The following is a 19279-nucleotide window of genomic DNA, read 5'->3' as shown; positions in this document are numbered from 1 at the left end:
TGGAAAACTGTTCTGTGGTCACATAATACAAAATTTGGAAACCACAGATGCCATGACCATCCAGCTTGTTATCAGCGCACAGTTCTAAAGCCTGAACATCTGATGGTATGGGGTTACATTAGTGCCTATGGCATATGCATCTTATTCATCTTATAAGAGCATTTTATAGAGGTTTTAGAACAACATATGTCCAATTCATGCATTGCCTATTTCAGGGACGTCTTTGAACATTCTAGCAAGACAAAGCTAAACTGTCATGATTCTGAGGAGGTGTGCTCTGCTCTCCTACAGAGCCTGTACCTGGCTTCATATTTTCCTCCAGTGAATTTGTTGATTCCGATCTAAGTCCTGTGTGGTGTGGGAGGGGTCTGTTCTTTGCAGCCTGTTTCCAGGGTATGCCTGGCTTTTTATCCGGGAGCCAGTCCACCCAGAACGCTGCCAGTGATAGTTCCTGTTTAGCAGTACATGTCTCTGGTTCCCGTACGTGACTGTCCTGGTGTTGTCCCACTTCCTAGTTCCTCATGCCCCGTCCCATCTCCTCCCCTATTCCGTCTTGACTCCCTGCATGCTTGATCTTCGCCTTGTTTCTGACTCCCGACATTGCTCACTCCCATGTACCTGACTTGTCTTCTTGGCTTCTGACCTCGGCTTGTACCCTGATCCTGGCTCTGCTCTCCTCCTGGTATGTCACGTGACTTTGTGGTATTGACTTTCAGCTCGCACACTGACTTCAGCTTCTCTCTTTCCCTCTGTTACTGACATGATCTCCTGGGTCCTGACTCCTGGCTTGCTTGACTTCCCTGCAGATCTCCTCCACTAGGGTGTCTATGACTCCTAGTGGTCTAGCATCACATTATACCTGTGTCCTTGGCATCACATAAACTACATGCTGCATCCATCACAATAGCATGGCTTCACAAAAGAAGAGTTCAGACATTGAACTGGCCACCTGCAGTCCAAATCTTTCAACAATAGGAGACATTTGGTACATTAAGAAACAAAAAATCTGTCAAAGAAAACTCAGGACTGTTGAGCTGCGAGAATCCTACATCAGTAAAGAATGGGTGGACATTTCTCTCCTAAACCCCAGCAATTGATCTTCTCACTTCCCACACATTTACAGACTGACATAAATAGAGGAGGGGATTCTACACAACGGTAGATATGGCGATGTAGACAATGATGGTGGCAGAGCAAAATTTCAAAAAGGAGGAAGGTCACTGAATAATCAGGGACCCATATGAGACCCTGCTGATAAGTCTTTGGCTTAACCCAGAAAGAAACAAAATAGGATGATGAAACTTTACATTTATTCCACATACTCTCCACTGATGTCAACAACACACTTCTTACATCAGTATTCCAAGCTCAGTTAGTCTAGCAAAAAGAAGGATTTTGGTTGTACCTCAAACCAGGCATCCGAAGCAGCCATGGCATCAGAAATGGTGTGAAATTTGGTACCCTTGAGGTGTTTCTTCAGCTATGGAAACAGATGATAGTCGGCGGGAGCTAGATCTGGTGAATAAGGTGGGTGGTCAACCAGCTGAAAGCCCAGCTCTGCCAGTTTTGCTGTGGTCGCTTGTGCAGTGTGAGCAGTGGTGTTGTCTTGCAGGAACAAGATTCCTTTGGACATCTTGCTGCAACCTTTGGCCTTCAGAGCTGCCTTCAATTGGTCCAAAAGTTCAATGTAATACCTTGCATTGATGGTGGAACCCTTTTGAAGGTAGTCCACTAGCAGCACGCCCTCCTTATCCCAGAACAAAGACGCCATCACCTTTGTAGCTGATTTTTGCACCCTGAACTTCTTTGGATGAGGAGAACCACTGTGCCTCCACTTTTTTGACTGCTCCTTGTTTTCAGGGTCATACAAATAAATCCAGGTATCATCCATAGCGACCAGTCGATCGAGGAAGTTGTTATCAGTCCGGAAATGCTGACAAATGGACCGAGTATTTTTCACTCACATGCTTCTCTGATGTGTTGTCAAACATTTTGGGACCCACTTTGCAGCTAGCTTCCTCATGTTCAAATGTTCATGGATAATGACACAAACACGTTCACGAGAATCCCCATGATGTCTGCTATTGCTTTAGCTGAAATTCGTTGATTCTCCAGTATGAGGTTGTGCACAGCATCGACGATCTCCGGAACAACAACCACTCTCTGTCGTCTAGGACGTTCGTCATCATTGGTGCTGAAGTGGCCCATTTTAAATTTGGCAACCCAGTTCTTAACTGTGGAATATGAAGGGCATTGATCCCCTAATGTCTGCAACATATCACCATGAATATCCTTCACGGACTTTCCTTGCAGAAAGAAGAATTTTATCACTCCCCTGCTCTCAGTTGCTGTGAATATCGTATTAGACTCTGCCATTTTATTTTCCTGCGTGCGTAGAACACTGTTGCCATAAGCAACAAACACAAAATTTTGAAATCATATATTAGACACATAAGGCTTTCATATGATGTAACATTCATTACCATAGAAACAAAAAAAGATCACAAAGCCAAAAACTTATCAGCAGCCCCTCGTATATACTTTGAGGCCCAGTTGGCTTGAGACCCCAGTTGGCTTGAGGTATAGTCGGCTCCTGCATCATCAAAGTGTGCATCATACAAGTGTGCTGCAATGAATTAAACCAGAATTGGACTGGAAGGGACATGGATACATGGACACTGTAAACAATGCCTGTGCTTCTTTTCCCTTTCACCCCTATAATACTTCATTTCCTACTAACCCCTCTAATGCAAAAATCAGTATTGATCTGGTCATCTCTCTCAATCCTCCCTACCCATCTCACCTGCTCAGATCTGCTCCTTTACATAACAACCTTGACACACAAGCCAGACAAAGAATTGAGACGAGCTTCCGGGATTGCTGAGCGGAGATGGAAGAGGTCTCATTCCACTGACCTCTTCATTGCATACAAACAGTCCCTCACAAATTTCAAGATCACACTTGCTACTGCAAACCTACTTCTTCTCATCTCTTATGTCCTCCCTGTTTTACAACCTGAAACAGCAATTCAACACTTTCAACTCTCTCCTTCATCCCGCAGCCCAACCTCTCTCTCATCTCAACTGAAGACTTTGCCTCTTTCTTCAAGCAGAAAATTGACAACATCAAAAGAAGCTTTGGCCCACAGTCCCCACAAACCCTCCTCATAACTACTCAGCCCTCTTCCTCGAAATCCAGCTTCTGCACCATGACAGAAGATAATCTTTTCACTCTACTCTCAAGATTACATATAACCACCTGTGCACTTGACCTTCTCCCATCCCACCTCATTCCCAACCTCACCGCGGTCTTTATCCCAACTCTAACCCATTTCTTCAACCTATCACTAACTGGTGTATTCCCGTCATGCTTTAAACATGCCTCTATCACATCCATCTTCAAAAAGCCCTCCCTTGACCCAGCCTCTGTGTCTAGCTATCGCCCCATATCACTTCTCCCCTATACCTCAAAACTACTGGAACAGCATGTACATCTTGAACTGTTCTCCCACCTACCCTACTGGTCCCTCTTTGACTGGTTACAATCTGGCATCCAACTGCATCATTCCACTGAAACTGGCAATGACACCAATGTCACCTATTAACTGCCAAAGCCAAGCGACACTACCCTGTCCTCCTCCTCCTGGACCTGTCCTCTGCCTTTGACACAGGAGACAATTCCCTCCTATTACAGATTATCTCATCTCTGGGCACCACAGACTTGGCCCTATCTTGGATCTCTTCATACCTAATAGACCAGAATTTCAGCCCCTTCCATTCTCACACCACTTTCTCATCTTGTCCCCTATCTGTCGGTGTCCCCCAAGATTGCATTCTTGGACCCCTCCTCTTTTCCATCTACAACTTTGGCCTTTAACAGCTCATAGGGTCCCACGGCTTTTAGAATCACCTCTAAGATGAAGATACGCAGATCTACCTCTCTGGGTTTGGGCATTCCTTAACCAAGAATCAGCAAAAACACTAGTGCATGCCCTCATCATCTCCCACCTCGACTACTGCATCCTATTCTGTGGCTCTCCTTCTAGCACTCTTGCACCCCTCCAATCTATCCTAAACTCTGCAGCCAGATTAATCCACCTCTGCCCTCCCTATTCCCTAGCCTCGGCACTCTGGGCAATGGAAAGAAAGTGAAGGTATTGGCAAAGACTCTAGTTCAAAACACTAACCATGACATACAAAGCAATCCACAACCTGTCTCCTCCATACATCTGTGACCTTGTCTCCCGGCCCCTACCTGCACGCAACCTCCGATCCGCACAAGATCCACTTCTCTACTCCCCTCTTCCCACAATTGCATACAAGATTTTTTCTGCACCTCCCCCATACTCTGGAACTCTACGACAACATATCAGACTCTCACCTACCGTCAAAAGCTTCAAAAGGAACCTGAAGACCCACCTCTTACGACAAGCCTACAACCTACAATAACCCTCAGTTCACTACACCACTTCGCAACCAGCTCTGCCCCTACATACTGTATCTTCACCCATCCCCTGTAACCTGTGAGCCCTCGTGGGCAGGATCCTCTCTCCACCTGAACTAGTCTGTTTTGTATTGTTCATGATTGTTGTACTTGTTTTTATGTATACCCTTGTCACTTGTAAAGTGCTATGGAATAAATGGCGCTATAATAATAAATAATAATAATTATTATTATTTTGCCACATAGGGTCTTTATTCACAATATGCTGACATACTTCTTTAGGCCAGGATACTGTGCCTGTGCATAGAAATAACACTGCATACTGCAAGTACCGTATGCCCTAGCAGGAAATACACAAGATAGGTCTGAATACAAATGATGAGCGAGCACTACCAGGCTCGGGTGTTCGGTACTCGTATCGAGCATTTTGACGATTGGACAGGCTCAACTTGTTTACCAAATATACAGAAAAATGCTAGAGTTCCTCATTGACTTACATTATCCTCGGTACAGGAGTCAAGCCCTTCTGAGCATCAAAATGCCTGTTACGAGTACTAAACATCCGCACACGATAGTGCTCACTCATCACTACTTATTACCTTTGTTGACTCCAGAACTGCCTGCATGCTAAAGTTAGTGGTGGTGATTACCACTACATGGAGGCTTTCCCCTTATACTGTGCTGCAATCATATATAAATGGAGCATTAAAGGTTAACTGCTGCGATCACAGTTCTCTCTGAACCTGGCAGTTGCATGGAGGTGATGGAGATGGGTGCTGTGTTTTGCAGCCCTGCTCCTGCCATTGATCTTGTGGATGTATTATTTGAGCACATTTGAGATCATTATGACAGAGATGTATGTCATAGTGCGGCAGCTGAGGGCCCTTTTCTGTCATTTGCCCAGGAATAAACCTTCCATTGGCATTGAATAAATTCACAGTGTACATCAGATGTTAGCTATATATACTATAAAGACATTTGATGTAAACCAATAAGAATTAATGGCTTGATTGTGTGAAGGAATAGAAAGTTGCCCTTTTATTTGATACCATGATAGTTTATACCTTTAGTAGTCAGTAGTTGATAGCTTTTAATGGCTGAGAGAGATGATAAGTAGCAAGCTTTCAAGACTACTTAGTCCTCTTTATCAGGTCTTTTCAAGTAGCCTTGAAAGGTTACTATTAGTCATCATCATTTCAGTCATCCATTGGAAGGTATCTGTGTCGCCCAGGGAATGGGGTACTTGGTCCCTGGCAGTGTGTCACTGGGGAATGTCACTTTGGTGGTGGCCGTTACCCGGTCCTGTGCCCTTGGTGCTTTTTACAGGGGAGAATAAAGTCATTTGTGTGACGCCACCTGCGGGTTGCGGTTAATGTTGTGGAACCGCCGCTGCTGAAGTGAGTACTCCCAGGGCTGGTGGTAATGGCAGCTGTGGTGGTAGGCCCTCCGCAGGTAGGGCTGAGCCTGGGAGATGATTGTAATAAAAGAGACCACACCGTGGATTGTAAACAACAGTCTCTACTCACTCGGACCCTTGGATGGCTGGTTCAGGTCCCTGTACTTTCAGTGCCAGTTGATGACTCGGTTGCTCTGTCCCCGGCACTCTAAGTGTGGTTGGGACCTCGTAGCATGGAGCGTTTGGGGCCCGACTGTCCCTTTGTGGTAGCAGTCTCCTTCTCCATACAGCGGGCAGTGTGGACCCTGTAGGGAGGTATGTGTCTGAACCCTGGTCCTTGCTTTATTGCTGATGCCCCCGGATTTGTGAGTCAGTGAGGTCCGTGCAGGTCCACTCACTGTGCAGGTAATTGCCAGGCCGTCTGAAACTGTTGCCTGACCTAGGTCCCTGTGCCCTGTGCGTGCTCTGGTCCCAGCGGTACTCGGGTGTACCTGCCCTAGCGACCACTGTCCTGTGCCCCCAGGTCACCGTTACACGACCCAGCTCTCAGGCACTTCCTCACTCATCACTTTCTACTCCTTGTCTGCCTTGTCCCCTCCCACCAGGCTGTCTAGTTCCTTGGTCAGGCTCTGCCCTCTAGGTGGCCCTCCCCTTGTCTGACTAGGCAGTGCCCCCTGGTGTGGAGTGGTAACTAGGATTTTAGTGTGTGTGGGTGTTTCTGGCACTGGTGTTCCAGGTCCCAGGGGGTAGGTCCTGCATCCCCATGAGGATGCAATTCCCTATAGTGCCCTGAGGGTCTCAGGGGCACTACATATCAACTCAGAACTCTAAACTTTCCATCTACTAGGTAATACGCTACAAATATATATTTTTTTCTTTTAACGCTATAAAAGAGGAATGAGACATAATCATAAGTTGATTATTTGTGATTTATGTTTTTATCAATATTAGGAAAATCTAGATCAGAGACCCCAAATATCACAGGTCTTTATCAGTATTGGTCTTCTTATATGGGCCAAAAGAATATTTTGGACATCTCTAGGTTCCAGAGTTTGGGTCTGATTGCAGCCTCTATACCCACCATGGTTATACCCATGCGAATAAGCCAAGTTGAAAAAAAAACAAAACGCAAAAAGTGTAACATTTGTATAAGGAATCATTTTTGTTTTACTAGCGACACCTTCAGAATAGTGCCACTTTGTTTTGGCCAGTGTCTGATATTGTCAGAAACTGTGAATTTGGAGATGAGCCCATTAATAGCGACAGTCAACAGTGACCCTGGCATCTTAGACAAAGGGAGGGAATTCCTTCAGTACCTCATTGGCTTCCTGCAATGTGACCATGGGGAGCTGATGCTTTGCTATGGACCTAACTCTGACAGCCATTGACCTGTGGGTCTGCCAATAACAAATTGCTAATAGGCTATGCCTCCGGCTACCTGTCAGTAGAAGTTGACAGGTAGGAATAATATACTGAACTACATTCTGTAAGTAGTATAATATATTATACAAGTGATTGAAAGAAATGGAAATTGAAATCCTTTAGTAGGGTTAACAAATATTGAATAATAATAATAATAATACTAATACTACTACTACTACTACTACTACTACTACTACTAATAATAATAATAATAATAATAATAATAATAATAATAAAATATTTAAAAATATACAAGATACCAAAATAAGTAATACAAAAACTCCAAAATAATTATTTAGATTGCAACATGCTTTATTATAAAATAAACACACAAAAAAAGCTATAAAATCACAATTCTTATCCCTAGATAGCATGACAAAGAAAAGCTATGTCAAAATTGTTATTCTGTGCATTTTTCCTCCCAAAGGCAGAATAAAAAGAAATCAAAATGTGATATGTTCTACAAAAACAAAAACTACTGCCCCATCTGCAAAAAAGTGAAATGTTAAAAAGTTATGGCTCTCAGAAAATGGCAATACAAAAATACAAAGCATTTTTTTAAGTGATTTACTTAGGTAAGACTAGTAAAATGTAAAAAAAATACAGTATATAAATTGGGCAATACTGTAATTATACAGACCCACAGAATACACTGTACTGCACAGTAAATGCTGTGAATAAACAGAAATGGAAAACAATAGCAGAATTTTAGTTTTTTTTATAGACAATACAGAAAAAAAATAATATAAAAAGTGCTAAGAAAAGTCCTTGATGTTAATGAAAACTCATCTAGAGCAAAATACTAAAAACGTAAAAAAACAAACTGGGTATTGCCATAATCATATTGACACTATGATAATAAAATTAATAAAGATAATATCAATTATAAAGCACAACGAGTACTATAACAAAAGTAAAAGAACAATCTGAAAATAAATTGCTGTTCTTTGTTAATCTAATTTGCCAAAAATGTAATAAGAAGTTATCAAAAAGTTGTATCTACCGAACAATGGCATAATTGAAAACAACAGCTCATCCTGCTAAAATCAAACCTCTAAATCACTCTGTGAACCGTAATCTATAAAACTTAACCCTTTCACCCCCGGGCGATTTTCCATTTTTTATTTTCGTTTTCTCCTCCCCTTCTTCCGAGAGCCCTATGGTGAGATCATAATCATGTGACCAGAAGGGGTCACATAAGCCAACAAAGCAACATTTTCCTATTGGTGGAGGCCCTGCCCCTTCTGGTCACATGGGTATGACCTCACCACAGGTCCTGGAAGTGAAAAGTTACATCGATTGTATAATGCTTATTCTAACAGTGGGAGGGGATAACTAGGAATACCCCCAGATATTATCTGATCCTCAGCTGCTGTCAGTCAAGCAGCTGCCGGTTTTATAAACTTTAATTTCTTGGATTTCAAAACCTAAACATCTGAGCTGACCACTACAGGTATGTATAGAATCAGCCTGATAGTGCCAGTATAGCAGTGGCTTTAGGTTACATATGAAAATCCTGGTGATTCGTTCTTTTTAACAAAAAAGAAAGCAAGCCATAGAGAACTAGGTGCACACCTATGAATGCAAAAAAACCATTTTACTGGCACAAAGTTCCAAAATTAAAAACAATTAAAGCCATAGCTTCACAATCAGCAGAAAATATAGTAAACCAATAGTAAACCAATATAAATATATGAGCTGTTAGGCATTTAAATAGTGAAAACAAAAGAAAATAACTCCAAGGTCAGTTAAATATCCTCATTTTATCATTATATCCCTGGATAAAAATATATACCTAGACCAGACATTCCCAGGATTATAAAGTAGGTATCAATTGTGTTTAGGTCGCCATACACATTCAATAATAGAACAAGAAGTAGTGAGTCAAATACTAATAATCCAAAGAAGATGAGGCTATAATAAAGTGCAAAACGCAATAATAACTATCACAATAAGATATAGGTATGCAAGACCATAAATATATCTACGAAGTATTGAAAGGAATGTGTATGGTAGAGAAAAACAAACAAACAACATACATGACAGGGCTGTCAGAATATTGGAATGATACTAAGATAGAGATCGAAAGAGCCAGGTATAAGGGGGTATTGTAGAGAATAATAATCTGAAGGGTGAATGGTGTGGGCAACACAGGAAAGATTAATTCACAAACAAGAGTATGGAATCCAAAAACCTGAAGTGCGAGCTGAAAAAGTCTTTGGGGAGAGACCCCATACGTATCGCTGAAAGAAAAGCGCCTTTGTCAGGGGAAATGAAAATTCCGGTTTTTGGATTCTATACTCTTGTTTGTGATTTACTATTTACTGTATTGCCCAAACCATTAATTCTTTATCTTTAATACTGCAGTTTGTGTCAATAAAATATGATTTTTGCATTTATAGATGTGCATCTATTTTGGTATTGCCTTCTTTCCTTTTGTTATCCACTTGTATCTATACAGTTGGAGCATCCCATCCTTTATTGATATTGCCTGTGCATCTTTATATTAATTGTATCTAGTGATAAAACCTTCACTGTAAGTAAACAGCACACAGCTTAATAAATGACACCTCACTGAAATCTATATTTCCGTCTCTATCTCCTGCTGTCTTCAGATTACATAGCAAAAACCTACTGACAAAAGGTTCTTGCCTCCTAATCTGAGACCAGCATAATGTAGGGCAGAGATCCTGATTTCAGCGACGTGTCACTTACTGGGCTGCTTAGTGTAGTTTTGCTAAAATCACTGTTTAATCAGCAGTAGATTATCATTAGAGGACTACTTGGCGTGCTGCAGGTAGTCCAGCATATTCATGAGCTCTGTATAACTGCTAGATCAGCAGCAGAGAAAACATTGATTTTATCAAAATGACAGCAAACAGCTCAGTAAGTGACACATCACTGGAATCAGGGTCTCTGTGTGTATATTATGCTACTCTCAGAAGAGGGAGCAAAAACCTGGTGAAAGATTTCCTTTAGGCCCGTTTCACACGTCAGTGAAAAACGCAGACGTTTTTCACTGGCGTGTAAAACACGCACATGTCCCTGCGTGTGCCGAAAATCACGGCACACGTGGGTTGTCTAAGTGCAATCCAGGCTCCGTTCTCCGTGGCCCGTGATTGCACTTAGAGATTCACTCACCTGCGCCCGCTCCCGCTGTCCATGGTGCTGATCGCTCCCGCGACGCAGCATCCGGCCGGCGCTGACCCCTGCAGGAGCTGCTTCCGGGTCGGCTGTGTCGCGCATAATGAATATGCGCGACAGTAATCAGCCGGCACAGAAGGAGCAGGGAGAACGGGCTGCAGAGGACATCGCTGGACGCCGGGTGAGTTAAAATGTTTTTTATTTTAAAAGCACGTTTTTTTCTGGCACGTGTTTCACGGACCACACCACTGCGTGGTCTGTGGAACATCAGTGATGCCAGAAAAAAATGGACATGTCTCCGTGCAGCAATCACGCACACGCGGGTACGCTGCACGGAGACACGTGCAGTGACAAATCACTGACGTGTGAGCAGACCCATTCATTATAATGGGTCTGCGTATGTCAGTGATTCTGGTACGTTTAAAAAAAAGCACAAACGTACCAGAATCACTGATGTGTGAAAGGGGCCTTAAGGAGTTTATTTTTTGCATAATTTTCCAAATTTCCCCCTGGCGCAATTATAGACAAATCAATGTACATGAGTATTATAACCTAGAACATTATGGATCAATACTATGACTAATTAATTAATAATTTAAGTCTGAAAACACTGATTCACTATTTATCCTGAAAAGAAAATGGTAATGTTACCTTTTCTGTTTCAGTAAGTTCCTATATTTAACATGAATTAACAATTTTATGCCGTGTTTTTTTCTTTTTAACTTTGCATTGTGTATTCTAACTACTACAAATTAATGAATAGATTGACAATTGGGTGTTTCCATTCACATTGTGCATTGTCCCTACATAGCCAACATTGATTGGACAATGTCCAACACACCTCCAACTGGCTACACCAATTAACTTACTCATAGTCACATTGTGAAAGAGGTGTGTCCCTACATAGCCAACATTGATTGGACAATGTCAGACACACCTCCATCTGGCTACACCAATTAACTTATTCATACATTCATAGAAGGAATAACAGAGGAAAAGCACAACACAAACTATATCTGCCACACCTGTTTCTACCTTGTTGGCTGGAATATACTGTATATTGCATGCATTATGATAATAAAGTATAACATTTATATACTAAATGCAATAACACATTAGTACTTTGTAGCCTCTTGGATTGATGAATCCTTCTAATGGGCACTGTTTAGATTGGTGTGCCCTTAAGCGGGCTTTACATGCTGCGATCTCGCTAGTGAGACCGCAAGCGATCGTACCCACCCCCATCGGTTGTGCGACACGGGCAAATCGCTGCTCGTCGCGCACAACCTCGTTTAACCCCGTCACACGCACTTACCTGACCTGCGAAGTCACTCTGGCCGGCGAACCGCTTCCTTCCTAAGGGGGCGGGTCGTGCGGCGTCACATTGACATCACACGGCAGCCGCCCAATAGAAGCGGAGGGGCGGGGATGAGCGGGACGTAACATCCCGCCCACCTCCTTCCTTCCGCATTGCCAGTGGACGCAGGTAAGGAGATGTTCCTCGCTCCTGCGGTGTCACACACAGCGATGTGTGCTGCCGCAGGAACGAAGAACAACATCGCTAACATCCTGAAAACGATTTTTTGTTTCAGGATGACCTCTCCACGGCAAAGGATTTTGCCCTCTTTTGCGATCGTTTAAGATCGCTCTTAAGTGTTACACGCTGCGATCTCGTTAATGACGCCGGATGTGTGTCACAAACAACGTGACCCCGACGATAATTCATTAACGATATCGTAGCGTGTAAAGCCCACTTTAGTTATAGTTTGAGGTTCCATTTAGTAAGTCTATGTAGTCCACTGTAAAGGAGCATGGCAGTATAACCCTTTTAGCTGTTTGTTTCTGCCCCATTCCAAATTTCTCTCAAGATGGTATCTTTGGATCACCACTGAGCAGCTCCTACCCTTACTCAGAGGAAGCCTCACCCCCCCCCACTGAAATGATGCATAGTAAAATATGATCAGGATGTTTATCTTATTCGTAATCTAATAGAAGAAAACATTCTGACTGGCAGAAGGTTTCGCAATAAACCTATCCAGTCCAGCTTACAGTACATGTGAAATGTTGATACTGAAGTTTCACTGCTCAACAGGTGCTGCAAGGAGAACTCTTATTTCTCAGCCATCACAGAGCTGCTTACAAGTGATTAAATATCTGGAGTGTTTTTGTTATCTTTGGTTATAGTATATGGTTATTTTGAATAAACAGCAAATAAGTCTCTTTTTATATAGCAGATATCTTTTTTTCTATTTTGCTTATGATATCATTATTATATTTTCTACTTATTAGTTATTGCAGAAAATTACAGTAAAGTCTTGTATTCACAAGCATACACTAGCAATAAAAATGATTAAGTAGATAAATAAATAAATATATGTATATATATATATATATATGTAATTTTTTTTGGGGGGGGTAGGGGGGAATAAGTGTTGTTTACAGACATTCTGCATATATTCATATGACTTAGCCTTGAAATCATCATATACTTATATTAGTGTACTGATGTTGTGTGATGAGCTTCTTATATGTGGAAATGCTTCTCTTACTGATAGATAGCATGTACCATTTATTGTTTTGTTGGTAATATCAATTCAAGAATGAAAAAAGAAAAAAGTCATGTACCTTACTTCAGGTGCTGGGATTCCAACCACAATGCAGTCCAATTGTACTCTACTTCCTTCAGTAACTTCCCTACTTTTTAATTTCTGAATAAAATTAGGAGGCTGCCCAATAGTCTCTTCTGAATAAAAGGAGGAAGCGGCATTTGTTTCAACTTCTAAAACCTCTTCCCCTTCAATTTCTGGTCCTACAGCTTCCAAACTCTCTGGTTCTTCGGAGACAGTAACAGCTATTTCTGTCTCTACTGGCGGACAGAGAGGCCGCTCTCGATTTTCTGACTGAGTGGTGTAATTGGAGATGTCTTCTTCAAGACTTCCACTTTTTAAATCACGTTTGCTTCTTCGATTTTTTAATGTCTTAGGCCTGATCCGCTTGGAACTGTTGGCTTTGAATAATGAAGATAGCTCTTCTATGAAATCTGCTGCTTTATTTAGAAACTCTTTCTTAGACTCTGTTTCGCTTCCATAAGGATTTACTTTCTGTTGCTTTTTCGTATCCTTAGTGTCATCTGCTGAGTTTCGTGTAGCTTTTAGGACATGTTCTTGAGGAAAGTCTGAGTCTTGTTGGTCAGTGACTGCTGGGTTGTTTGGAGTGCTTAGAGATGATCTTACACAAGATTTGGCTTGTTTTTTCAGTTCTCTAGGAGGGCATTTAACAACTGACTGCGCCACTTTTTGTTGTCCATCCTGGTCAATTGATTGTCGTGCCAAATGTACACTTTGGTCTAGTTCCTCTTGGCTCAAAAAAGCAGAAAGATCAGAAAAGTCATCTGTTCCTCCTAACTCATCAACTTTGGCGGAGCAGAGGCTATGATGATATGAGTGGGCGGAGGATATAGTAGAGCTTTGTTCACTGTTTTCGTGATGTATAATAGACTCAGCTAAGTAGCTCTCTCTGAGAAGCTGGGATATAGACGTACGATCTTCTATATTATCGTCTTGCATGCTGTTGATAAAAAGAAAAAGGACCAATCAAGTGAATATAATGATGGCTCATTCTTCACTTATTATCATAGCATATTAATCTGAAGACTGTAATTTTGGCATAATAAATGTTAGAATCTGTTACGGCACATTCACACCATTTTATTCAAAACTTAAATCTAGAAATCAAGTGAGATTCATAGACCAATGTGTCAAAAAACCAACAACTGTGGATAACCATTCAATACCCAATGGTAAAACACTGCTTTTTCAATCACTTTCTATCACTATGGTCCCTTTACACTTTAGATGGCCTTTGGCCGATCGTTCAGTTGACAGCCATACACAGGAGCACTCATTCAGCCAAGTTCTCTATGAGAAAGACATCAACAGACATCTTTACCAGCAGCTTATCTCTAGAAGAACAAAGTGTTTGGCTGCCCGAAATCAAACCTGTCGATTAACATCAATCAGTTGGCCGGCACACCCAAACACTCAGGCATGTCAGCAGAACCAATCGAAATTAGCAAGTGAGGTCAACAACAGTCTAATGTTTTTTGGGGTCTTAAGTTCATGGCTTCACACTTGTCTTTATCTTATCATCAATACTATTCCTGAGTCTCATTGCCATGTTTTAATCAAACCATGGGCGTAATTATGTATTTGTCATATGGAGTTTTGCAAAAACTTCACCGACTTTCATGGCGGCATTTGGCTCTGGTCAGATTGTAGATTCTGACACTCTGCCCAATAGTTTCTCTGGTGTCTGGGAACAACACAGGCAAACTCGGGCGTCAACCTGTTGTGTGCTAATTCATAGGCAGACTAGCAAGAGGTAACCTGTGCTAGTCTGCTTGCTCCTCTAATCAAATGTTGTTGGGAAACCTGTTATAAGAAAGACACGTTAGAAATAAATAAATAAATTTGCAAAGGACTGTTTGATAGATCTACCAATACACAGGAAAGAAAAATGTAGTATTCCATGTATCAGTCGTAAGTTGAAGAAAGGATCAGGCCACCTGTGCAAATTCCCTTTCTATGATATATGAAGACATCTGCAATACGTTTAAGGCTGAGCTGTAACCATGAAAATGAGATGACATAAGGATGAAAGGGAGTTAGGTAGGTGATTATTTTGGCAGCTGAGATAAGCATCTAAATGTTTTCTTTTTTAAAAAAAAAAAATAATGACAATTGACAAATCCTTAAATCTACATTACAGACAGAATATTCCCATTATTTTACATAAGAATCATAAGAAGTCACAGACAATTTTTTTTTAAATTTCATTTTTTTCCTAAACCTATTATTTACAAATGATAGTTTGTAAAAATATAAGAGATATGTCCTTTTCAGTAACGGATTTCGAGGTGGGGGGGAGAGGGTGTGGTCATTCACAGCCCCACAATCTCAGTGGCCCAGCCGGAGCCACTACTACAGTAAACTGTATTGGTGTGTGCAGTGCGCCTATACAGTTAATCTCTGGGGTAGAGCAGAGAGACACGATCTCCCTGCGCTACTTCTCTCAGACTCACGGTTGAGGTAGAAAGGAAGAGCAACGTGATGATGTCATCCCACTGGGACTCTGCGAGCCCCGGCACGGTGGCACCATGTTTATGTTCTGTCTGCCGGTTGGCACCTCATGATCATGGGTAGGAGCTTATAAGATGTTTGTTTGTTTTGCTCATGGGGTAAATACTAGGGGCCATATTACAGTGTATGGGGGACTACTGAGGGCTGTCATACAGTGCAAGGGGGCTACTGTGGGTCTCATCATGCTGTGTATAGGGACCTCTGAGGGCCATCATGCTGTGTTGAGGGGAACTTTATACAGGGGGAGACTCAGGAGATATTATTAAATGTTGAGTGAGCACTTACGAAGCATGATTGTTATAGGATCAGTTAGTGTATGTTGATTGTGAAAAAATCACACTGGGGCAAAAGTGTTTTTTTTAGAGCAATTTGCACAGGGCAGTAGTATATACAAGTGCATCTCAATAAATTAGAATATCATCAAAAAGTATTTTTTTTTTCATTTATTCAATACAAAAAGTATTGCCCACCAGAGAGGCAACCTTACAGTTTTAGAAGCACTGAAGAAAAGAAGGGGAGGGAGTGGAAGAGGAAGCGTTCATTAACAGAGAACACCCACTGAACTCTAAACTTGCATGCCCACAAGCAGAAAAATTAAATCATGAACCTACGTAGCCAAATAGACACTTTTATATTTTATGGAAAAGGACCAGAGGCATAGCTGGAGGGAGCATCTGAGTGGCCCCCAATCAGGTAATCAAGTGTACAACTATGGTGACACAACCTAATCTTACGTATACGGAAAAATCAGCAGATGATATTGCTGTTACTCAAAATCACTATACAAAGATTAACACAGACATTACTGCTATGTGGTGACCTCATAGTGGTAAATACCAGCCCTGCAGAACATATACTGCTCAAAAAAATAAAGAGAAAACCAAAACACAAATCCTTTTTTAAGTGTTCCCTTTATTTTTTTGAGCAGAATATAATAATAATAATAATAGATTACAGTTCAGTTATAGATGGTGACTTACAGCTGACGTTCTTTCTGTTGGAGATGTTCACTTTTTTCCATCTTTTCCATCTGGCCCAGACCAACATAACAACTTCTTTCAATCACAAATCTTTTGCAGCAATTACTGCAAAGACACATCTGACTTCTCACATTTCCAGCACCATCCCCATCTATTTCCAATCTGCACAAACTCCTCATCCTGCTGTCACCCTAAGGCTGCTTTCACACATCCGGCTTGAGCTCTGCGGCTCAATCCGGCTGTGCAAGCTATGCAACGGATGCGGTGAAAACACCGCATCCTTTGCATAAGTTTTTCCTTTGCGGCCAGTCCGGTTTTGGCCGCTTGCGGCATGCTACTGAGCATGCGCAGTGGCAAAAACCGCATGCGGCGGCCGGATGCGGTTATTGCCGCATCGCGCCGCATCCGGCCGCCATAGGCATGCATTGAAAAATGCGCCGCATCGGCCAAATGCGTCGCGATGTGGGTTTTTTTGCCGCACGAAAAAACGTGCCAGGCAACGTTCCATCCGGCCGCCGCATCGGCTAAATCTGCTGCATGCGGCAAAACCCGGATGGAACGCAAGGCCTTGCGGCACAATGCGACACTAATTAAAATCTATGCAGAAAAAACGCAACCGGCAGCAAAAAAAAACGGTTGCAATTTTCCTGCAAAGTGCCGGATTGTGCCGCATTGCAGAAACCGGAGGTGTGAAAGCAGCCTTATACAGAACCTCTGCTGTCATGTGTCCCTATTACTGATCCTCTTAGTACCCCACATAATGTCCACCATTGTGCCTCATACAAAGTAAAATGCCTTCTTTGTGCCCATTAGATGATAAAATTGCCCCCTAGATACAGGTGCTTCTCAATAAATTAGAATATCATCAAAAAGTTAATTTTTGTCAGTAATTTAATACAAAAAGGGAAACACATATATTATACAGAGTCATTATACACAGAGTGATGTATTTCAAGTGTTATTTCTGTTAATGTTGATGATTATGGCTTACAGAAAATGAAAACCCAAAAGTCATTATCTCAGAAAATTAGAATATTATATAAGACCAACTGAAAAAATTATTTTTAACTCGAAGTGTTGGCGCCTACTGAAAAGTCTGTACTGTAAATGCACTCAGTACTTGGTTGGGGCTCCTTTTGCATGAAATACTGCCATCAATGCAGCATGGCATAAAGGTGATTAGCCTGTGGCACTGCTGAGGTGTTATGGAAGTCCAGGTTGCTTTGATAGCAGCCTTCAGCTCGTCTGCATTGTTGGGTCTAGTATCCCCCATCTTCCTTATGACAATACCCCATAGATTCTCTATGGGGTTTAGGTCAGGCGAGTTCACTGGAGAATCAAGCACAGTGATACTGTGGTTATTAAACCAGGTATTGGTATTTTTGGCAGTGTGGACAGTTGCCACTGTGGCGCCCCTGACCTGGTCAGGCACCACTGAGTACTGCACCCATGCTGGGACAGTGCTTCGAGGTAATTCCAAAAGGCCAGAATGAGGTGTGTACACACAGACACATAGCAACCAGGTCTCCCACACCTTTAGAGGGGACCCTTGGGAAGCCCTGAAGAGGTTAGCTTTCAATTCTCAGCAAGGGGTGTAGTGGATGGGCTGGAAGCTAGGTTGCAGTGGCAGTCAGAAAAGGAGGAGGAGAAAGCCAGTCAGGAGCAGTGTACAGAAGTTGCTGAAGGAAGCAGACGTACAGCCACGCTAGTCAGACACTGCATGTGTGGTAGCTCTTAGCGGGGGAGTACACTACAGTGACCAGAAAGTCAGTCTGAAAGACACCTGAAGAGAGGCAGACGAGTACGGGGACTGCTGGTGATTGGACACGCACAGGGAACAGGTCCCTAGAGCCAGACATCGATTTACTGATCTGCTAAACCTGCCGGTGAGGGGACTAGAGGTTCCTCACCAAAGATACAGAGTTCGAGCCTCAGCAGCAACAGGGGGACCCATAAGAAGATAGGGCCAGAAGCCATCTCACCTGGTCCACGCTGCCGGCAAACGGGGCAGAAACCGGAGAAAGGCAGTAGCGACTTCCCTGGATGAATCCCACGATACTGCAAGTCAGGGGTTATCCATAACAAGAAGTGCAAGGAAGGTGAGTTAATAGCTACCCTCAGAACGGCCTGCAGGAATTCCTGGTTCCACCTGGTATAATCTCAGCATCGTCCGGGTATCTCACCAACCAACTAAAAGTGAGTAAACAAGTTGAAAGACTTTCTGGACTGCGACTGAGTTATTCTGAAACCTGTAGTTCTACACGCATACACCCGAGCCCCTGGGGCCAGCCTCACTCTCGGGAGTCCACACCAACTGACTGCAGATTCCATCAGCCCCAGACGCTCATTAAACTGCAGTGGCGGTCACCTATAACCCTGACCGCAAACCGAGAGTGGCGTCACGACTCAGATGTAAACAACCTGACATACCTGTTTCCAGCGACAATCAAGTGGAGCCCCTGTGGCATCCCAGAAGGTGGAGTGACGTCCCTGAGGCGACCGCTGCAGGTGGGCGCCACACCACGTCTTGCTGGAAAATTAAATTTCCATCTCCAAAAAACTTGTCGGCAGAGGGAAGCATGAAGTGCTCTAAAATTTCCTGGTAGATGATGGCTGCACTGACTTTGACCTTGATAATACACAGTGGATCTACACCAGCAGATGACATGGCTCCCCCAACCATCACTGATTGTGGAAACTTCACAAGCAGCTTGGATTGTGGCCTCTCCACTCTTCCTCCAGACTCTGGGACTTTG

General features: G+C 42.6%; 1 protein-coding gene across 3 annotated transcripts in view; it reads right to left on the bottom strand.

Moving 5' to 3' along the window:
• MYPN (myopalladin) overlaps positions 1 to 19279 on the bottom strand; it is a 336685-nt gene that overhangs the window by 129797 nt on the left and 187609 nt on the right. For all 3 annotated transcript variants that reach the window (XM_075348786.1, XM_075348785.1, XM_075348788.1), the window contains one exon: positions 13031 to 13972. In XM_075348786.1, the coding sequence (XP_075204901.1) occupies positions 13031 to 13971 (941 nt within the window). In that variant the 5' untranslated portion in view covers position 13972. The remainder of the gene's footprint in view (positions 1 to 13030; positions 13973 to 19279) is intronic.

The sequence above is a fragment of the Anomaloglossus baeobatrachus genome, chromosome 5, assembly GCF_048569485.1.
Source record: "Anomaloglossus baeobatrachus isolate aAnoBae1 chromosome 5, aAnoBae1.hap1, whole genome shotgun sequence".
In the NCBI taxonomy this organism is placed as follows: domain Eukaryota; kingdom Metazoa; phylum Chordata; class Amphibia; order Anura; family Aromobatidae; genus Anomaloglossus; species Anomaloglossus baeobatrachus.
Note: the sequence above shows the minus strand (reverse complement) of the source record. Positions and strands in the feature narration are given on the sequence as shown.